This window comes from Triturus cristatus, chromosome 9 (assembly GCF_964204655.1).
Source record: "Triturus cristatus chromosome 9, aTriCri1.1, whole genome shotgun sequence".
NCBI classification, from domain to species: domain Eukaryota; kingdom Metazoa; phylum Chordata; class Amphibia; order Caudata; family Salamandridae; genus Triturus; species Triturus cristatus.
This window is the reverse complement of record NC_140592.1, coordinates 671,003,622-671,024,253: the sequence shown is the minus strand read 5'-3', so window position 1 is coordinate 671,024,253 and position 20,632 is coordinate 671,003,622. Positions and strand designations below refer to the sequence as shown.

Sequence of the window (20,632 nt, the reverse complement as noted above, 5' to 3'; positions counted from 1 at the left end):
CATGTCGATGGTGTCCTTTGACTGGGGAGGGGTTGCTGGAAAGAAAGAGGTAGCAGTCTATTCATCTATACCAGTTGATTGTTTACTTGGCAATGATTTGGAGTCCTCAGCCTGGACTGAGGCAGAACTGAGAATCCATGCAGAAATGCTTGCACTCCCTCCTTAGGTTTGTGTAAAAAGATGCGCACAAAGCAGAGCCCAGGGGGAAAAAGAGATGTTGGAGCCTGGAAGAATGGCCCAACCCTCCAAGTGAAAAGTCTGGAAGACTGCTTCCAATCAGACACCAGTCCCTTCTTCTCAGGAGGAAGAAGAGTAAGCCCTAAAGGGAACTGAGCCTCAGGAGTTGGAGCCTTGCCAGGCTGAGCATTTGGGCCCAGTGGGACCTTCTAGGAAAGAGCTGTTCGAGGGGCAAAACACCTGTTCCACTCTTAAAAGCCTGCAACAGCAAGCTGCTACACAGGAAGACAGTGATATCAGTGGTTCCCACCAGACCTATTGGGAGCGAGAATCCTTTACACTGAGGCCAGAGAGCGCAAACCTGGTGCCACAAGGAGAGTGGTAGTGCCTCAGGCGTTTAGAGAATTCCTCCTCACTTTGGTCCATGACATCCCCCTAGCTGGACACCTTGGCAAGACCAAAACTTGGAGTAGGCTAGTCAGCCACTTTTACTGGCCAGGGATGCACCAGAAGGTGAAGAAGTTTTGTAACTCCAGGCCCACCTATCAAGCCAGTGGCATGACAGGTGGGCCACCAAATACCCCCTTAATCACACTTCCTTTGGTTGTGGTTCCCTTTGAGAGGGGAGGGATTGACATTGTTAGTCCCCTTGACCCTCCTAAGGCATCAGGAAATAGATATATTCTGGTGGTAGTGAATCATGCCGCCCAGGTATCCTGAGGCTGTTCTCCTTAGAAGTACCCCTGCCCCTACAGTGGCTAGAGCCCTCCTAGAGCCCTCATTGGTATCTTTACCAGGGTTGGCATCCCTAAGGAGTTGGTGTCAGACAGAGGTACCAACTTCATGCCTGGCTACCTGAAACACCTGTGGAAGGAGTGTGGAATGGCCTAACAGTTCACTACCCCCCACCGTCCACAGTGTAATGGCCTTGTTGAAACATTTAACAAGGCCATGAAAGGCATGATTGGTGGAGTCCCTGAAAAACTCAAAAGGAGATATAGTGAACTATGTGCCTTGCCTCCGCTCCAGGATGGCTGAATACATGGACAAAGCAAATAAAAACCTTGGGGCTAGTCAGGAGCTCCAGAACCAATGGTATTCCCAAAAGGCTTCTATGGTTGAGTTCCAACCAGGGCTGAAGGTGTGGGGTTTGGAGCCAGTGGCTCCTAGGGCTCTCCAATACAAGTGGAGTGGGCTCTATCCTAGAAAGAAAAGGAGGGGTCAACTATCTGGTGGACATTGGCTCTGGCTGGTACCCCAAGAGGGTCATCCATGTCAACCGCCTTAAACCCTAGTATGACAGGGCAGATGTGACCATGTCATGGTTACAGATGAGGATCAGGAAGCAGGATGGTAAGAAAGAAATGAGGTTTTGTGCGGACTATAGGGGCTTCAAAGCTGTGACCAAAACCGATGCACACTCAATTCCATGGGCACATGAACTGATTGACAGGTTGGGAGCAGCCAAGTATCTGATTAGCTTGGATCTCAAGTCAGGGTGCTGGCAGATAGGCTTGACTCAAGAAGCAAAAGAAACATCTGCATTTTCAACCCCAGATCGGCATTATCAGTTCAGTGTGATGCCCTTTAGTTTGAAAAATGCACCTGCCACTTTTCAAAGGTTGGTGAATAAAGTCATTGCTGGATTAGAATCCTTTAGTGCAGCATATCTGGATGATATTGCTGTCTTTAGCTCCACCTGGCAGGATCACCTGATCCGCCTGGGAATGTTCTCGAGGCTCTGAGAAGTGCAGGCCTCACTATCAAGACAAGTAAGTGTCAGATAGAGCAGGGTAAGGTTGTATATGTGAGCTACATTATTGGTGGAGGCCAGGTTCATTCCAATACAGCTCAAGATCTAGACCATTCTGGACTGAGTGGCTCAAACAACCCACTTAAGTCATGGCCTTCCTTGGCTTGACTGGGTACTTTAGGAGGTTTGTGAGGGATTATGGCACCATTGTGGCACTCCTCACAGATCTGACGTCCAAAAGAATGCCCAAAAAGGTGAAATGGGTAGTGAGCTGTCAAAGGATTTTTACACTCTGAAGGAAGCAACGTGCTCTACACCTGTTCTTAAAGCTACAGATTATGCGAATCAATTCATTCTGTAGACTGATGCCTCTAAACGTGAGATAGTTGTCCTATCCCAAATAAATTACCAAGGTCAAGACCAGCCAGAGACTTTAATCAGTAGAAGGCTACTCCACATAGAACAGCTTTGTAGTGCCATTGAGAGGGAAGCTTTTGCTGTGGTTTGGTCCCTGAAGAAGTTGAGCTCATCCCTGTGTGGCTCTCACTAACTTGTTCAAACCGAGCACAGGACTCTGGTGGATTTTTCTCATTGTGAAGTCTAAAAATTCATAAAAGTACAATCTTTTCATATAATTTGGTGTCTGATTTGTTTCATGTTGTGTGGCTTTCTTATTTCGTTGTTTGATGCTGTTAGTTGAAGTACACTAGGCCTGATGGTTAATGTAAATGAAAGGTGAAAATCTTGAACTGCTAAGGTGTTCTATATACCTATAGGGAATGGACTTTGAAGGGGAACACCGACCTGGGACTGCCCATGCCAATGCAGATGTCCTTTCTAGGTTCTTACACTTACATGATTAAGACTCTCTAGGGGAAGGTTAGTCTCAACCTCTTTCATTTGGGGGGTCATCATGTAGGAAATGTGGACATTGTTAGGCCCCACGTTTTGCCTGGCAAATGATGGAATTTTGACTGGAAGTGCACAACTGGGTCCCCTGTGCCAGAGCTCCTTCCTGAAACTTTACCTTTTGTGTCCCAGTTAGCACCACTTCAGTACCTCTTGTAAGTCCCCAGTAAATGGTACCCCTGGTACCTAGGACATTGTCACTGAAGAGGGACCCAAGGGTAGCAGCACAAATTGTGCCACCCTACGGTCCTCTCACTGAGGCCCTGTATTCTGCCATTGCAGGGTGTATGCCTAGGTGCAGACAAAACTGAAGACTCGACATGGCACACATCTCTGTGTACCATGCCCACAGACTCTGCGTGGGATATAGGTAAGATATACCTCTAGCAGGCCTTAGCCCTAAGGCGGGTTGCACTATATCTCCTGTGGGGTCATATCTGCATGAGCAGATATGCCCCTGCAATATTCAGGTTGATTCCTGGCTATTGTAAGTGACCAGGGATGCCATAGTAAGTATATGGGCTGGACACTCGTCATTACGAGTTACCCAGCTCCATGATGGCTTCACTGAAGTATTGGATGTTTGGTTCCAAACATCTCGTCATAATATACCTGCACTGATCCCAATTTCATATTTATTAAAAATTGCACACAGAGGACCCCTTAGAGGGGTCCCTTGAAACCTACCAACTCTTAATGTGGTTACTGACTGGCCTAGGCCAGCCTGCTAGCCCCAGGCAGTGTTCTGATGTCATGGGGGGAGCCCCCTTCATGCTCAGAGGTCGAGAACACAGCCTGTCCTGGGTGGAGGTGTTCACACCTTCCCCTGGTCATGAAGAGCCACCTGTGGCGGGGAGCTTCAAAAGCCTTGCCACCTTTGTAACGTGACACAAGTCTCTCCTGTTAGAAGGAGCAGCCCCCCCTCTTGTCCTCACCCCTCTTTTGGCTGGAAGACATGCGAGAAAACAAAGCAAGAATAGAAGAACCGGTGGTGTGCCCCCCCTGTCAACTCCACCCCTCAGGTGCTGGAGGCGAAGTGAAGTACACTTTTCAGAGCCACAATCTTGAAGATGGTGGGACTTATCCAATCAGGACTAGGGCTATGTCCTCCCACAGGAGGTGGGCAAATTAAAGGGTGTAGACACCCCAGTTAAGGTGCCCATTGGCCTCTACCTGTCTCTCCCTTGTAACGCCACTAGATCTAGTATTTAGGTGGCATCGCCAGACCTTGATCTTTAGTTCCTGACAACCTAGGAAGAGCTGGTCACCACTGAGCCACACCAGCAGAGAAGACTGTAGAGAACAACGGACCCAGTCCCAGCCCTACCGGCCTGTCTTCAGCCCTCGATGATCCTTCACCAAACGACGACTCGTACTGAAGCCCAGTGACCACAAAAAACCCAGAGAGGACTGCCTGCCTTAGACAAAGATCAAGATCTCCATAGAACAGCGGACTTGTTCACAAGCAGCAAGCTGTGAGTAAAGGCCTCTGTGACCTTAAGAACCGCGAAGCCCTGCTCCTACTTCTGCATCCGACTCCTCCGGCCCTACTCCAGGTGTCCCACGGGTCCCAGTGAGCTTCCCCAGCATTCCGGAGCCCGATTTCATTGTGGGTTGACCCCTCCTGGACTCCTCAACGTCTCCTGCAGCCTCTGCACTGGTACACTCTCAACCACGGCCTGCTCACGTAAGCCGATTCAGACATCCAAAGGCAACCCTGCACCTACCGCCCCTGGGACTTGGTGTAGCGGACCAAAGGTGTCCCTACGTTCCCGAGCATCGCAACACACCTCTCCAGCTGTTGGATTCCTTTGACCTGCCTCCTGCCCTGATCCTGCAGCCCTTTTCCAATTTGGCCTTTCTCCGTTGTTTAACTTTGGGCACCTGAAGCTGTGTTGTCACCCTGCACCTGGCTGCCCCTGTGCCGCTGGTGGTGTACTGTTGGTGCTGCCTTGGAACCTGACCAGTGCTTGCTTCAACCCCTGGAGACTGTTCCCTCAAGTTGCGGTTACTTGTCTGTAAGCCGCATCTGTTCGATTGCCCCATTCTTCATTGAGTTTTATTGGGCGCCCAACACCGTATTTGCATCCGGCCGCCCCTGTTCCGCTGGTGATGTACGTTGGTGCTAAACTGAACCTTGCCCAATACTGATCTTAACTCTTGAAGGTTGGTCTTGTAAGTCTATGTTACCTATCTGTATGCTGAAAGATTTCATCCTCCCATAGGTTAACATTGCAAAGTCAGAATATTGCACAGTGTCACTTTTGATATTGAAAAGTATTTCCATTGAAAAATGTATGTACCTAAGATGAAGTTCTGTGGTGCTACAAAATAAATGTAACCAATTATTATTTTTATAAATTGGTCTTGGATTTATTAATTGCGTGTGTGCCTCATTTATTGCCACTGTGTGTGCATCAATTGTTTAGCACTGGCCTAGGTATTACCTACTTTAGCCTCTGTAAAGTTTCTGGGGATCCACTGGACTCTCTGCACACTATACCTGTTTTTGTTAGTGTATATAGAGAGGCAGCTTCCTACAAAGTCAACTATTTGAAGTAGGTTCATGAAAGGGCTTGTACATACGTTTCCCACTACACACTTCATTATGCCTCTGTGGGTTCTGAGCCTGGTTCTCACTTACCTCATGTGCTCCCTTTGAGCCGTTACGCAATTGTCCCCTCCAGCTGTTTAACATCTTTACACCCTTTCTAGTGGCAATAACATCTGCCCGGAGGGTGAGTGAGCTGCAGGCTTTATCATCCAAACCTCCCTATCTTCTGATCTTTCCGGATAAGGTGGTGCTTTGTACCCTGGCCTCTTTTCTACCTAAAGTGGTGACCCCATTCCATTTGGGTCAGTCGGTTACACTGCTTGCCTTTTAGTCTCCTCCACAACGCTCTACGGAAGAAGAGGTACTCCCTTATCTGGACCCAAAAAGAGCATTGTCATTTAACCTTGAATGCACAAAAGAGTTCCCGTTGGATGACCAACTCTTCATGGGCTAAAAAAAGTTGGGCAGTATAGAAGTGGTCCATTTCACACTGGTTCATTCTCTGTATAAAGATCTGCTATGCCCTGGCTAAAAAGCAGCCCTTTTAAAGGCTCATTCAACCAGAGGGAAGGCTGTGACCACAGTGTTAGCTCATTGGGTGCCAGTCCTGGACATTTGTCAGGCAGAAATGTGGACTTCCCTGTGCACATTTGCTAAACACTACTCTCTGGACAGCCAGGTCCTCAGGAATGGGCATTTTGACCGTTGGGTCCTGCAGGACCTTTTAGTCTAGTAATTTGTCCGCAACCCACTGCCTGGATGGTATGGCTTGGGCATCTATTCAAAGGTAAGGAATCTGCAGCTAGAAGTCTCTATCAGGTGACTAAGATACTTACCTTCGGTAATGCATTATCTGGTAGAGACAATATCTAGCTGCAGATTCCTTACAGACCCACCCATGCCTCCCTGCTCTGCAGACATATTTATAGGGCTAAGGTTGCTCCCTTGTCAGGGGTCTAGTTTTAGCACACACTAGTCGGTTCACTTCATGGCTCTGCGCATCTGGCATGGAAAGTTGTGAAAAGCAACTGATGTCTGCGAGCCTGGGCAGCGCCTATATATGTGACCATGTTGTCACATCCGGCACGGAGGACACCACTCGTAACCAAATGGAGCCACCTGACAGCGCTCAGGGGTACTGCCCACGCAAACAATTTCCAGATCAAGTCTGAAGTTTGGAAAATTCAAGGGTAAGGAATCTGCAGCTAGATATTGTCTCTAACAGATAATGGATTATCGAAGGTAAGGGACTTGTTAATTTGGTTAGTGCATTACAGCTTGCACATCAATCATACCCTATCAATGAGTGGCAATTTTTGGTTCCTATGACCAGCGGGTGAAGGGGATTGCAATGGGGTCTGCAATGAGATCTGTGTCTTGGTAATAAATAGAATATATTTGGAGCCGGAGCAGTAATATATAGTATATATTTGGAGCCCAAGCAGATGAAGGCAAGCATTGTGGTTCATAGCACACTCACTTTAAAACACGATCTCCTAGAGAGCATTCGGTATGAGATGTCTGAGGTGCTGCTGGGGATGTGTGACAAGGTGATCCAGAGTCCTTAATAAATAAAACCCATCTGCTTTCCCTCCCACTATCAAGCTTTTGCTAACTATCTCGATGATTGAGGGATGTGAATCACAGGGCGCTGTGAATTAGTAGAACAAGTGTTTTAACTTAAGACTTGTTTAAGCACAGTTTTTAAAGCTAGACCCTTTACTTAATTGTGTTGTTAGTAAAACATTTAACATGTGCACTTCTTTCTCCACATAAATGGCAGTCTGTTTCTAATGAAAAAGAGGATCCAGTGTTTATAATTTGTAGGGAACCCCCCCCCGAAGCCTTATAGAAAGAGCCCCCACTGACATGCACTACTGCACCCTTGTCTTCTCAAAGGCTCTGGCTATTGTGGCAGCCTTACTGTGATGTCAAGAGTCCATGTAATACTTGGATGACTGGCTGGTGTAGGCAGAGTCCCCAGTGCTGGTCCTAGAACACCTTTAGCGTGTGTATGTATATGGCATTTCTTCAGAGCGAAACAAGTCCAAAGGCAGAGGAGCAATGCACATGGTCAAAGACTAGCATTAAGTCAATAAATGATATGTGAGAGGAAGCTGGGTTATGGAAGGTTAATACATTCTGATGGGGTATTCTTTAATGAAATGAGTTTGGACTCTTTCGTAAAGTGGAGCAGCATTGAGGCGATCATGATGGATATGGGGATGTTGTTCCTGGGTGCTTAGATGGAAAAGGCCTGCAGTCTTGTTTTTCTTTTTTACCCTTCTTAGTCTACCGTCTGATAGTGCCCTAGTGGCAGATATGCTGGGGACCATCAGAGAAGGTGAGTTTGTCTGCAATGTACTCAGGAGTGCTGGTTGTGATGCCTTTGTAATTACTGCAGGTAGTTGTGAAGATGTTGTGTGCCGGTAAGGTGATCTGATGGAGTTCCATCAGGATGTGGGTGATGTGATCATATTTCTTCTGTACTTGGATAAGATGTGCTGTGGTATGCAATATGCCCCTAAGGGTGCCAGTGTGAATTTTGGGAGGTCATTGATTAGGGCATTACCACCATAGAGTACAAGGACTTGAACAGCAGTTCTGAAGTTGCTTTCTAGAAGAAACAGTTTGAATTTCTTTAAAAGACAGAGCTGGTACCAAGCGTTGTTTTTTTTTTTTTTGTGGCAATTTGTCCCTTGAGGGGGAACTTGGTGTCCAGGGTGAATCCAAGTGACTCGGCATTCAGTGGGAGTTGAGGTACGAAATCATCAAAGTCTGTTATTAAGCCAGGTTTTTGTTGTATCTGGTTTGTTGTTCTTGTTAAATAATAGGAATTCTGTCTTGGGTGGGTTGAACTCCAGGTCTGAATGAAGTGCTTGCAGTGTTTAAATCATTGGTTGTCTGAAACGGGTGAGACTTTCAAGTGCATGATGTCTCTCGTCCACAATCTGGATTTTACTATGTACTGTCAAGGCCAGAAGTCTTAATTCACTCCAATACAGAGATCAACCCATATTATCTGTTCTGGACATGATCTACTTCGACACATTTCCTCCCACTTCGAGGATATTTAGTGGAAGGTTTCCGGAGTTTCTGATTCAGCGCAGATATTGGTTTTGCACATATTACATCTACTTGGTTTATGGCCTCATGCTGCTGCCACATGCCAGATAGCAGATGAGAGCCCTTTAGTGGTTGGTGCCTGAGAAAGCAGTGGCTCCAATATCAAGGGAGTTTCTTGGCTCGGGTAGAAGTCTTTCTGTTAGTTCATTCAGATGTGCACTGGTGGATGAGCCCCTCCAGCTTTTTAATCGGTCATCCATTCAGCCCACAGGCCCAAACTACCGTGGTCATGGTACCCCTCCTGTCAGGCTTTGGTGCTTGTGATAGCATGAGGACTTCGGTATGCTTTTGAGTAGCATCATCACATATACTTTCCAGGGTAGAGAGTGGTAATTCATCTTCCCATAAAGGCATTGCACCCCTTCATCTGAGAGAACACCATTCAGATTCAGACAGTGCCATCACTGTCCAATACATCAACAAATAGGATGGTGTGGAAGACGATCTTCCTGTGGCCATGGACATAGTGAAAGGGAATTAATTTGTGAGCTGCTCACCATGCAGGTTCCCTCAATGTGAGAGCAGAATGTTAGTCCTATGGTAAGAAATGTGTGGGAAGATTATGTAGCCACCAGAAATGTTGTTACCAGAAGTAAGTAACTTTTTCTTCTCAACAAGCTGCCTCAGATCGCAGTTGTCTCATGGTCAAATGTAATTTGTGTACTAACAGCTCTTTAGCATTTCATCCTGAGCAATCGCCTGTGTTTAACTATAAAAGCAGTCAAGCTCATAGCCCAGTTGTAAAAGTTTGAAATCACACACAGACATCTGGCAATTAGTGTGCTTAAGATTTGTGCACATTACGTGCAATAGCTTCTTCGATTCACATGTTATCTTAGCATGGCTCTAAATGTCTTTGTTTCATTGCCTTGCAGGTGGTGAAGGTGGGTCTGATAGAACAATCCCCAGCAACAACAGGTAGATATCATTATTAAGCTCCCTCTTTGAACTAGCTAGTGTTCACTGTGGGTGTAATCTTCTTTTCCTTCTAGAATTTCAACAACATCCCTGCTATACATTGCTGCAGATATGCATGATCCAAATTGTAGTGATGTTAGAAATCTGTACCTTTACATTTATTTTAAATATCTGAATAACAAATGGACAAATAATGTCTCTATCTTCCAGTGTAGACAAGTGTTGGTACTATTTACTAGTAGTCTGGCAGTATTGATGGGACATGACAGCATTTCCATTTAAAAGGCTAGATCACAAAGACTTCAATCACCCTTTGTTGCTATTTTCTACATCCTCTGCTCCGCAGTTCCTGCTTTAAATAATGTTCTATCAACTAGTACATTTCAGTTTTTCCTTTTTTGCTGATTATTCATAGGATGTAGACTGGAAGAGGGTGCATGAGCTTTAAATCTTTTATCTAAAAGCTTTTTTGTCATTGTCGTGCTTAAATGGGCTAAGCACATCCACATAGAGGTACTTGAAATCAACTAAACATTCTCTGACCAAAAGAGTTAACTAAATGTACCATGTTTAATTGTGGATGGTTTTCAATAAAGAAACGTTTATTTAAGAGAAGAGCATAAAATAAAGAGGAACACATTACAGTGATGTTTAAGGACATAATCTTCATGGACCTTTTTAGAGTGAGAGTAGCTTTTAGCTATGTCATTACTTTTCTCAGGCAATAGAGGACAATGCAAACACAAGAGATGATGAGCGGAGTGCTGAAACATTTCAGACACGCCGCCCTCCCTCCCCCCCCCCCCCCCCCCATCACAGATCTGGGTAGAATCAATCATCGTTCTTTAGCTCACTTCGTCACCCCAGTTTGGACCCAGCCATATGCAAATCAGTCTTGACACTGTGCCTCATGGTAACAGACTGGCTCGAACTGCCAGGCCAGGTCCTCCCTGGACCGGAAACCAGCATCCTGGGACTGGTTTCGGGGTAACACCCCTCATCAGCCAGGCTAGCTTGAATCCAGTGGTAAAGTGAGCAGGGGACCCGCGTCTGGGCATACCCTGCCAAATTTGGGCGAATAGAGATAACACAAGGAGATGATGAATGGAGTGCTGAAACTTTTCAGACACTCACCCCCAGTCACAGATCTGGGTAGAATTCATCATCACTTCGCCACCCCAGACAATACTACAAAGGTTATTATGGAAAAAGGAGTAACATCAGCCTAATGCTTAACAGAACCCGGAATGTTTTTTTCAAGTAATGACTGTTCTTTTGAGAAGATACATTTTTCCATGGTTACGTAGTCGAGAAATACATTGTACAATGTCTTTTAAGTGATAGTATCACTTAGGTCCTGTCCTGGCAGTCATAGGGTGGCCAAAGGTAATTGCTGCTAACGTTAACTGTGTAGTTTTCTTGAGATCATAGCTAGATTTTCTTAAGTCCTCTAACTTTCCCTCCTGACCATTGTGCCATTGATGAGTAAACCTTTTTCCCCTCACACGTCTTACTTATTGACATTTTACATACTTATTGATAATATTTGCCTCAGGATTATATCTTCTGCATACATCTATGGTTTAACTACATATTGACTTTTATACTTGGATTCAGGAGTGATGTGTTAACTCTATTCTGAAGCACATATTAATGTCACCAGAGTTTAAGCACTATGGTCTATGACCCACATTCAAGTTTTGACACATCTAAATAATATTTAGCTTAAAATGATGGAGCCTACCAGGAGCATTCCTGGATTTAGTTTAAAATTTCAGGATGCTTAGAAATATATCGGAATCTTGGGAATAATTCAACACGTGTAAATGGTGTGGTAACTGAAAGCATAGAACATATTACATGTGTGCAGCCATAAGAATATGCATCCTTTTTTCAGAGGGTTACTTATACCTGCAGATTCCTCACCTTTTGAATATTTCCAAGCGTCAATCTGGATCTGGAAACTGTTCAGTAGCTCTTCCACGCCCGTAGGGGGCGCCAGGTGTAACTCGGTGCCACACACGGCCACTTGTTCACACTGGAGTCATAAAGCACCCCATTGGCATGCTGACATCAGGTCGCTTTTTTCCACACCAGTGACATGATCTAGAGCTCTTCAACTATTCTTAGGAGAAATTCGCTATTCAGTGTTTTCTCAATTTCTTTATTTGATTAGGTGCAGTTGTCTTAAGTATGTCGCGGCCAAAATGATCTAGATTCAAGCTGTGTCAAAATTGCGACAGCCAAATGTCCTCATGGACCCTCATACTACCTGCCTCTTGGTGTCTTGGATCTGTCCACGATCTCCGTGCCTGCAACTCCTACCAGAAAATGCATCCTAAGATACTGAAAGAGGGTGAGGCCAAGATGTTTATGGTCAGAGCTATGGATGAATGATGTGGATGCTAAAAATATCATCAAAAGACCAAGTCTTAATTGTCACGATGCTAGCATCTCGTGAACAAGGATAGCCACTAAACTCGGTAGAACATCAGCAGGAACGAGGATCGGCTGAAAGTACCCCCATTTCCCCAGGGCGCAGCCCCACACAGGGCAACGAGAACGCCACTATGTGTACTGCCCTCTAGGGAAGAAAAGGAAAGGGGACAACGAATAACCACCAAGGCGTCCTTGCGACTCCCAGGTCTCCAGATCAGTCAGGACAGGCCAGCTGGGGATACTGCACAAGGAGAGAGACAAGAGGTCCAACATCAGCAGGGAACAATGACCCTCCCCAGCTTCCTCCCACTCCGATAGCTGCCCTGGGGTTCTGTACCTGAATGACACGACTGGAAAACAGGGAACGTGGAATGAGGAAGGTGCGGTGAAGAGTCGTGGAAACGCTACCCAAGATGCATTCCGGGGTTTGTAGGAGTAGTTCCACTGTTGTGGGCTCTAGTGAATAGGTGTCGATAACACGAATCAAAATCAGCAATGGTAATTACGACGAGAGTATAACACGTAGCAATGGCACGTGCATACTCTAAAAACAAAACAAACAAACAAGCACAAAAGCAAAATCATCAATTGGGGAAGACTAGCCCCTGGTCTTGGCAGGATTACCGGGCCCACAGTTTACACCGAAATACTTGTACGTTACTGTAGTCTTTCCGGGTAGAACAGATTTCGCGCTTGACTTGCGGTTACTTCACCGTAGGAGCCGCGAAGTCCTTCCGTTGATGGGAACGCGCTTCTTAGCGCTCACCAGGTCGAGGAGAAACAGTGTTAGACAGAGACTCGGTCGACCTGCGGGGACAACACCTTCCGCCGACCGAGTCTCGCGGGAGGCTGGTAATTACTTCAATTCTGGGCTTGGGGAATAGTGCCGCTTTGGCGGAATAAGGAGGGGCAAAGTACAGGACGCTTTAGCGTGATGCTCGAGGAACACGGGCTCTTGAGCTTGGGTCGGGAATTCGGGAGATTGACAAGCCCCCAGCCGTGGGAGCTGGGAGGCTTTGTAGTTCCGGAGGTCGGGGAGCAACTTCCTGCTTCCGGTTGGTTTCTGCGTGGGGCGTCTGGGTAATGTAGTTCCCTTGTTTTATCTCGTCTGTGAGGCATGTGTTCGTTCCTGTTTTCTGTCGGTGGATGGCTTTATGGTCCATGTGTTTTGCCCTACGTCGCGGCCGCGGGCAAATGATCACGACAGAACCTCCCCTTACAGACCGCCGTCTTGGCGGTTGTCCAGGTTTACCGGGATGTCTAGCATGGAAACGCTCTAACAACCGGGGGCACTGTAGGTTGCTGGCTGGTTCCCATGTTCTATCCTCACCCCCATATCCTTCCCAATCGATTAGATACTGCACCCTGCCTCGGTTTAAATGAGAATCTAGTATGTCTCTGACTTCGTATTCTTCTTGTCCTTCTATATCCAACGAAGTAGGTTTGACTGGCAACCTCATATTCACAGGGCATGGTCGAAGCAATGAAACATGAAATACAGGGTGAATTCACCATGCAGGAGGTAAAGTGAGCCGCACAGCCACAGGGTTGATGATTTCCTCAATCCCATAGGGCCCAATGTATTTTGGTGCTAACTTTCCCACCCCTTTTAAGTGGAGGTTCTTAGTGGACAACCACACCTTGTAACCCACCTAATAAGGAGGTTCCTGAGCTCTTTTTGTGTCTGCTACCTTTTTCTGTGTGGTTTGGGCGTGTGCTAAATGCTGTTTGGCGTCTTGAGTACCGCTCTCAAATGAGCGTGATGTTCCTGTATCGAGGGGTGTTTGGACTCCACAGGCCAGTCGAAAGGTAGTATATTTGGGTGAAACCCATGTAAACAAAAGAAGGGTGAGCATCCTAGTGCGGAGTGTTCTGCGTTGTTGTACACGAATTCAGCTGTCCATATCAAGGAATACCAATCAGCTTTGTTTTGGAGGGTGAAACATCGTAAGTACTGCTCTAACGTTTTGTTGAGCCGCTCGGTTTTCCCATCTGTTTGTGGATGGTAGCTTGTGGATAACCGGGCGTCAAGGTTCAAGGCGGTACACAGTGCCCTCCAAAACCGGGAAGTGACCTGTGATCCTCGGTCTGTGATGAGAATTCGTGGGATCCCATGGGCTCTCACTATGTGTTGTAAAAATATCAAGGCCAACTCTGCTGAGGAAGGCAATCTCTTGAGGGGAATAAAGCGTCCCATTTTTGTTAGATGGTCGATGACCACAAGAATGGTAGTGTATCCTTCACTGGGGGGCATATCGACTATAAAGTCCATGGAGACCGTGTGCCAGGGAACTGGAGGTATCGGTATGGGCCTTAGTAACCCCACAGGTTTGGAATTGCTGGTTTTTCCTTGCGCACACACAGCACAGTGTTTTAGATACTCCCTCGTATTCTTACGCAACGTAGGCCACCAGAACGACCTCTCGATGTTAGCTATGGTTTTATATTCCCCTAAATGTCCTCCCAACTTGGAGTCGTGAGCCCAGGTTAACACTTGTTGTTGTAGTGCTTCGTGAGGTATGTACAGAGCATGTTGGTGGTATAACAAGTCCCCTGTAGTGGTTCTGTGTTCAGGTGCTTCCTGTAGCCATGTTTGGCTATCCACGTTGGTTAGCGCTACTTTCAGAGACTACGAAGGCGAGGGCGTTATCCTGAAACGCTGCAGTCGGGAGTATGGGAGGAGGCTCTTGAGTTTCATCCGGGAAAGGACAGGTCTCATCTTCTTTTAGGGACAAGGCCTCTGCCTTTCCATTCTGGGGTCCGGGTTTGTATTTATTCAGGAAATCATAATCAGAAAAGAATAAGGACCATCTTAGCTGACGTGGAGTTAGGGCTCGTGCTGTTTTTTAAAAAAAAAGGAGGTTTCGGTGGTCATTGTACATTTCCACCGTATGTCGCGCACCAAGCAAGTAATGCCTCCACTCCTCACAAGCTCGTTTGATGGCTAGTAATTCTTTATCTGACACTGAATAATTGATCTCGCTAGGGGTCAGTTTTTTGGAAAAAAATGCGACAGGATGGAGCTGTCCTGTCTCAGGGTGTCTTTTGGACAATATTTCACCTAGTGCGTACTGTGACGCGTCCGTTTCCACCACAAATGGCAGGGAAGTATCAGGATGCCTGAGGATGGGGGCATGGGTGAAACGACGTTTCAATGTCTCGAAGGCCTGGTTGGCTTCTGCGCTTCACTGGAACAAGGCGTTTTTTCTCAGGAGGCTGGAGATGGGATGTATCCCCTTGGAGAAGTCCTTGATGAACCGCCTATAATAGTTTGCAAACCCCAAGAAACTTTGCACTGCCTTCACGTTACGGGGTGGCTTCCATCCTGTTATGGCCTCTACCTTTCCGGTATCCATCTGAAAGCCTCGGGAGTTAATAACATACCCCAGGAAGGTAACCTCCTCTACATGGAACAAACATTTTTCTAGTTTGGCATACAAGGAATGAGCTCGGAGTCTGTCTAGCACCTTTTTGACGTGGAGTATGTGTTCGGGAAGGTTGTCCGAGTACACCAAGATATCGTCAATGTATACGATACAGTGAGTGTCCAACAGGCCGCGTAATACTTCGTCCATGAAGTATTGGAAGGCTGCGGGGGCATTACACAACCCAAAAGGCATCACCTGGTACTCGTAAAGGCCGTATTTGGTTCGAAAGGCGGTTTTCCATTCATCTCCGGCCTTTACTCGCACCAGGTGATAGGCCCCCCGCAGATCTAGCTTGGTAAAGATACGCGCCCCTTGTAGTTGGTCCAGTAAGACAGGAATCAGAGGTAATGGGTATCGATTTTTTTACCGTTACTTTGTTAAGTGCCCGGTAATCAATACACGTTCGGAGCTCGTCACAGTCCTTCTTCGAAATGAAAAAGAGAGGAGAAGACGCAGGAGACGTAGAGTGTCGTATGAATCCCGAAGCAAGGTTTTCTTCCAGGTAAGTCTTTAGGTACTGTGTCTCCGGTTCCGTAAGGGCGTACACTCTACTGCAGGGGATGTCCGCTCCGGACACAAGTTCTATTCGACAATCGTAGGGTCGATGGGGTGGCAACTGAGTGGCTTTTTGTTTGTCGAAGACTTCTCCGTATTCCTGGTAATCTTCGGGTAAGACGGTAGAACAGCAGTAACTAATGGTACTGCAGCCCGTAGCTAGCAACTCCGCTTGAGTGTTGGTAAGTTGTTCCGGCATGATATGTTGCTGGGTACAATGTTCTTGGCAAAATGTGGACGTCAGGGAGACAGTACGTTCCGTCCATCGGATGACCGGGTCATGCAACGTAAGCCAGGGCATACCCAGGATGAGGCGGAAATGGGGAGTGTCGATTAGATCAAATTATATTGTTTCGTAATGATCCTTCCCAACTTGCAAGGTAAGTGGCAGGGTATGGTGTGTGACTGGTCCGGATGTTAAGGCCTTCCCGTCGACTGCTTTCACGGCTTCTGGGGCTTTCTTGCGTTCGCAAGGAACTCCGATATTTTTTGCGTACTGCTGGTCCATGTAATTTCCTGTGGATCCGGAATCCAACAGGGCTGAGATACTGAGAGGAGAGGATCTGGAGACCCACAACTCGACACTTACAGAGATATGGGCTACTGCAGGTTGGATAGTGTTTGCTAGCAGCGCTGGGACCGTAGATGAACCCAAACCCAAGGCGTTGGTCCCGTCAGTCCATGGGTTCTTTAGTTTTCCAGCTCCTGTTGGGTAGCGGCCTGTGTTCTTGGGGTGGTGCCTCTGTCCGGACCTCTCTCCCTGGCTCGGCATTCTCTAATGAAATGCCCCCCTTTCCCGCAATATAAACACAGTTTCTGTTGTCTCCTTTTTTTCCTCTCGTCTGCGGTCAAGGGCCCTCTGATTCCTCCTATCTGCATGGGCTTGGGTCTGTCGGAGGATTTGAGCGAGTCTCCCTGAGCCAGTCGTGGTCTGACAGTGATGGGGCGCATTTCTCCTCGGCTTCTATCCCCTTTTCGCTCTTGCACTCTGTGGTCCAATTGCACTGTGAGCTCGATTAATTCCTCACAGGACTGGGGAAGTTGCACTACTTGGGAAAGGACGTCCTTGAGTTCACTCCGGAGCCCTTGATAGAACAGTGTGGTTCTCTTTTCTGGTGGCCAGTCGGTTTCCACCAACAAGCGATTGAAGGCAGTAATATACGTCGACAGATCCTGTGATCCTTGACGAAGTGTGAGGAGTTCTTTATCCAAGGTCAACATATGCGTTTTTCTATCGAAAAGTTTCCTCATCTCTAGACAGAAGGCCTTAAAATCATGCAGGACGGGATCATTCCGCTCCATTAATGGGATTGTCCAGTTTGCAGCATTTCCTCCCATATAAGACATCATAAATTAAGTCTTCGCAGCGTCTTCTTGAAAGATGGCTGGTTTGCATAGGAAATGGAGGCGACTTTGATTAAGGAAGGTCTCGAATTTTTTCGGATCATCATAGAATCGTTCTGGTGGGGCAAAGGGTATACCCGGGTTATGTATCACTTGTACTGTGGGAGTAGCCCCTAGGGAAGGAGGACTGATTGTGTGTGTGGAAAAAAACCCTGGGGCCTGGGCACCCATCCCCGTAGAGGTGGTGGGTGGGGGCAGTGTCCAGTCCTTGATGTACGAACTTTTCCCCGCTACCGGGGTTTTGCCACTCCTGGAGATACCTGCTACCTCTCTACGTAGGGTCCTTATCTCTGCTCTTAGCTCTTGGGATTCTTGTCTAGAGGTGTGAACCTCCTGTTGTAAAGCCGCCAGGCTCTCCACCAGCGAGGTTAACACAGCGTTAGTGTCCATCGCTCAGGCTGATGATAAACGTGGGCTTGTCAATCTGTCACGATGCTAGCAGCTCGTGAACAAGGATAGCCACTAACCTCGGTAGAACATCAGCAGGAACGAGGATCGGCTGAAAGTACCCCCACTTCCCCAGGGCGCAGCCCCACACAGGGCAACGAGAACGCCACAATGTGTACTGCCCTCTAGGGAAGAAAAGGAAAGGGGACAACGAATAACCACCAAGGCGTCCTTGCGACTCCCAGGTCTCCAGATCAGTCAGGACATGCCAGCTGGGGATACTGCACAAGGAGAGAGACAAGAGGTCCAACATCAGCAGGGAACAATGACCCTCCCCAGCTTCCTCCCACTCCGATAGCTGCCCTGGGGTTCTGTACCTGAATGACACGACTGGAAAACAGGGAACGTGGAATGAGGAAGGTGCGGTGAAGAGTCGTGGAAACGCTACCCAAGATGCATTCCGGGGTTTGTAGGAGTAGTTCCACTGTTGTGGGCTCTAGTGAATAGGTGTCGATAACACGAATCAAAATCAGCAATGGTAATTACGACGAGAGTATAACACGTAGCAATGGCACGTGCATACTCTAAAAACAAAACAAACAAACAAGCACAAAAGCAAAATTATCAATTGGGGACACTCAGAGTGCCGAAGACTAGCCCCTTGTCTTGGCAGGATTACCGGGCCCACAGTTTATGCCAAAATACCTGAACGTTACTGTAGTCGTTCCGGGTAGAACAGATTTCACGCTTGACTTGCGGTTACTTCACCGTAGGAGACACGAAGTCCTTCCATTGACGGGACCGCGCTTCTTTGCGCTCACCAGGTCGAGGAGAAACCGTGTTAGTCAGAGACTCGGTCGTCCTGCGGGGACAACACCTTCCTCCGACCGAGTCTCGCGGGAGGCTGGTAATTACTTCAATTCCGGGCTCGAGGAATAGTGCCGCTTTGGCGGAATAAGGAGCAGAAATCTACAGGACGCTTTAGCGGGATGCTCGAGGAAGCTCTTGAGCTTGGGTCGGGTATTCGGGAGATTGACAAGCCCCCAGCCGTGGGAGCAGCGAGGCTTTGTAGTTCTGGAGGTCGTGGAGCAACTTCCTGCTTCCGGTTGGTTTCTGCGTGGGGCGTCTGGGTAATGTAGTTCCCTTATTTTATCTTGTCTGTGAGGCATGGGTTCGTTCCTGTTTTCTGTCGGTGGATGGCTTTATGGTCCATGTGTTTAGCTCTACATCGCGGCCGCTGGCAAATGATCTCGACATTAATCACCTCACTCATCCGAATCATTGAAGAGAAAGCATAAGAAAATATGTTGGTCTTCCATTGCCTCCAGTTACGTAGGCACCTACAAACCTGATGCCAGTGTCTCCCCCAACGATGCTGAAGGCAACACCATCTTCATGGTGTTTACTAACTTAATCCCCTTTGGATCACAACAGATCACCAGTGCGCAGTATAGACCTACCAACTGCATACTATTCATTTGACATCACTAACAGAACCACTGTCATCAGCATCATTGCCTCCTAGGACATCTCTCTCCAGCAGAGAAACACTGAGGCTAGCTGAGGAAAAGAGGTTCTTCTTTGGCGAAATAGAACCCCAAGACAATATTCCTTCTGCAGGAGGTGCAGATGGACCTGGACCTTGAAGGTCTAAGGGATACAGGTGGTCTGGACACTTACCCGGATCGGGAACTTCTTTCTCCAACGGTTTTCCATTCACCTGAAGTAACCTCTTATCCTGTAGTGAGAAAAACAGCAGGGATGTTCAATCTTCAACTTCCATCTACGGAGGTCTCATCAAATATTCTAGCAGAAGTGCAGCCCTCCACCTCTCAATATGCAGAGATACTTCTTCCTTTAAATGAGGCCTTCACTGACCCTACATTAGCTATTTTGGAAAAGCCTGATTGAGGCAAATCGCTCGCCATTATAAGCCTGCACCTGGTGACTCCAACTTCCTGTCAGCACATTCTTTACCCAAAAGCCTGGTTGTGCAATCTTCTTGGTCCTGCAAAATTACTTACTGCTCTTTTCTACCTACACCATCTGTCAGAGAATCTAAAAAGACAGAGCAATACGCCAAAAAGGTGTTTTCAGCTGGCAGTATGGCCCTCAAATCTCTCAACGCAACTCGTCTTATGGGGGCGATATGTACATGCCTTATTACACTCTGCTCAGGCTGTCCTTTCTAATCTATTGAATGAGTGCCAGGACCACTTCAAAGTGCTCATACTTGATGTCCAGGCTGCTGCAAAGCAGATGAACAATCTAGCCTTGACATGGTAAATTCAGTGGCTAGAGCTATGGGGACTTCAGTCTCCAAAAGAAGACATCCCTTGTTGCGGAATTCGTGCTTCTCTCAGGACTTCAAGATAGGACTCACGGATTTACTATTTGATGGATCTCGTCTCTATTGTGCCAAGGCAGACTCAGCACTAGATAGATTTTAGGTCATCAAGGCCTGTTGTTAGAACCCTCGGTTTACAAACTCAACCCAAGGATTGCCATCAATTTAAGAAGCTTTAACACTTCTTCTTTCGAAGGGGCAACAATACTCTGTTTAGCAACAACAGCAGCAGTAAACGAACCCCCTCTACCGGCAATACAGAGTGCATGGCAGAAGAAAGCAATGTGCCTTATTCCTCCCTCTTATCCAGTATTGGGGTTTCTTTCATAGATTCACATGCCTGAATCATTCCCCATCGTCGTAGTGGGAGTCCCACGGTACATATAACAAAGTAGTAGATAGTAAATAGTACATTCCATAGACTATCATGGTGATAACCATGTATTCAATAGCCTATTAGCCTCCTTTTACAAAAAGGACCAACTCAAAACACAACCAATCAGCAGCCAGCACCCTCTAGAACCATCCCAAGAGAGCCTGAATCCCTTGATGTTCACTGCACTAAGTGTGTAAGGGAGTCTCCCAGAGCTCTGCTCAGTTCTTAACCTTTTTTCAGTTAAGTTTATTTCTTAGAT

At 47.1% G+C, this 20,632-nt stretch overlaps 1 protein-coding gene across 2 annotated transcripts in view; it reads left to right on the top strand.

The window, feature by feature from the left end:
• PACS1 (phosphofurin acidic cluster sorting protein 1) overlaps nt 1–20,632 on the top strand; it is a 1,493,664-nt gene that overhangs the window by 1,209,965 nt on the left and 263,067 nt on the right. For both annotated transcript variants that reach the window (XM_085625739.1, XM_085625738.1), the window contains one exon: nt 9,395–9,437. In XM_085625739.1, the coding sequence (XP_085481865.1) occupies nt 9,395–9,437 (43 nt within the window). The remainder of the gene's footprint in view (nt 1–9,394; nt 9,438–20,632) is intronic.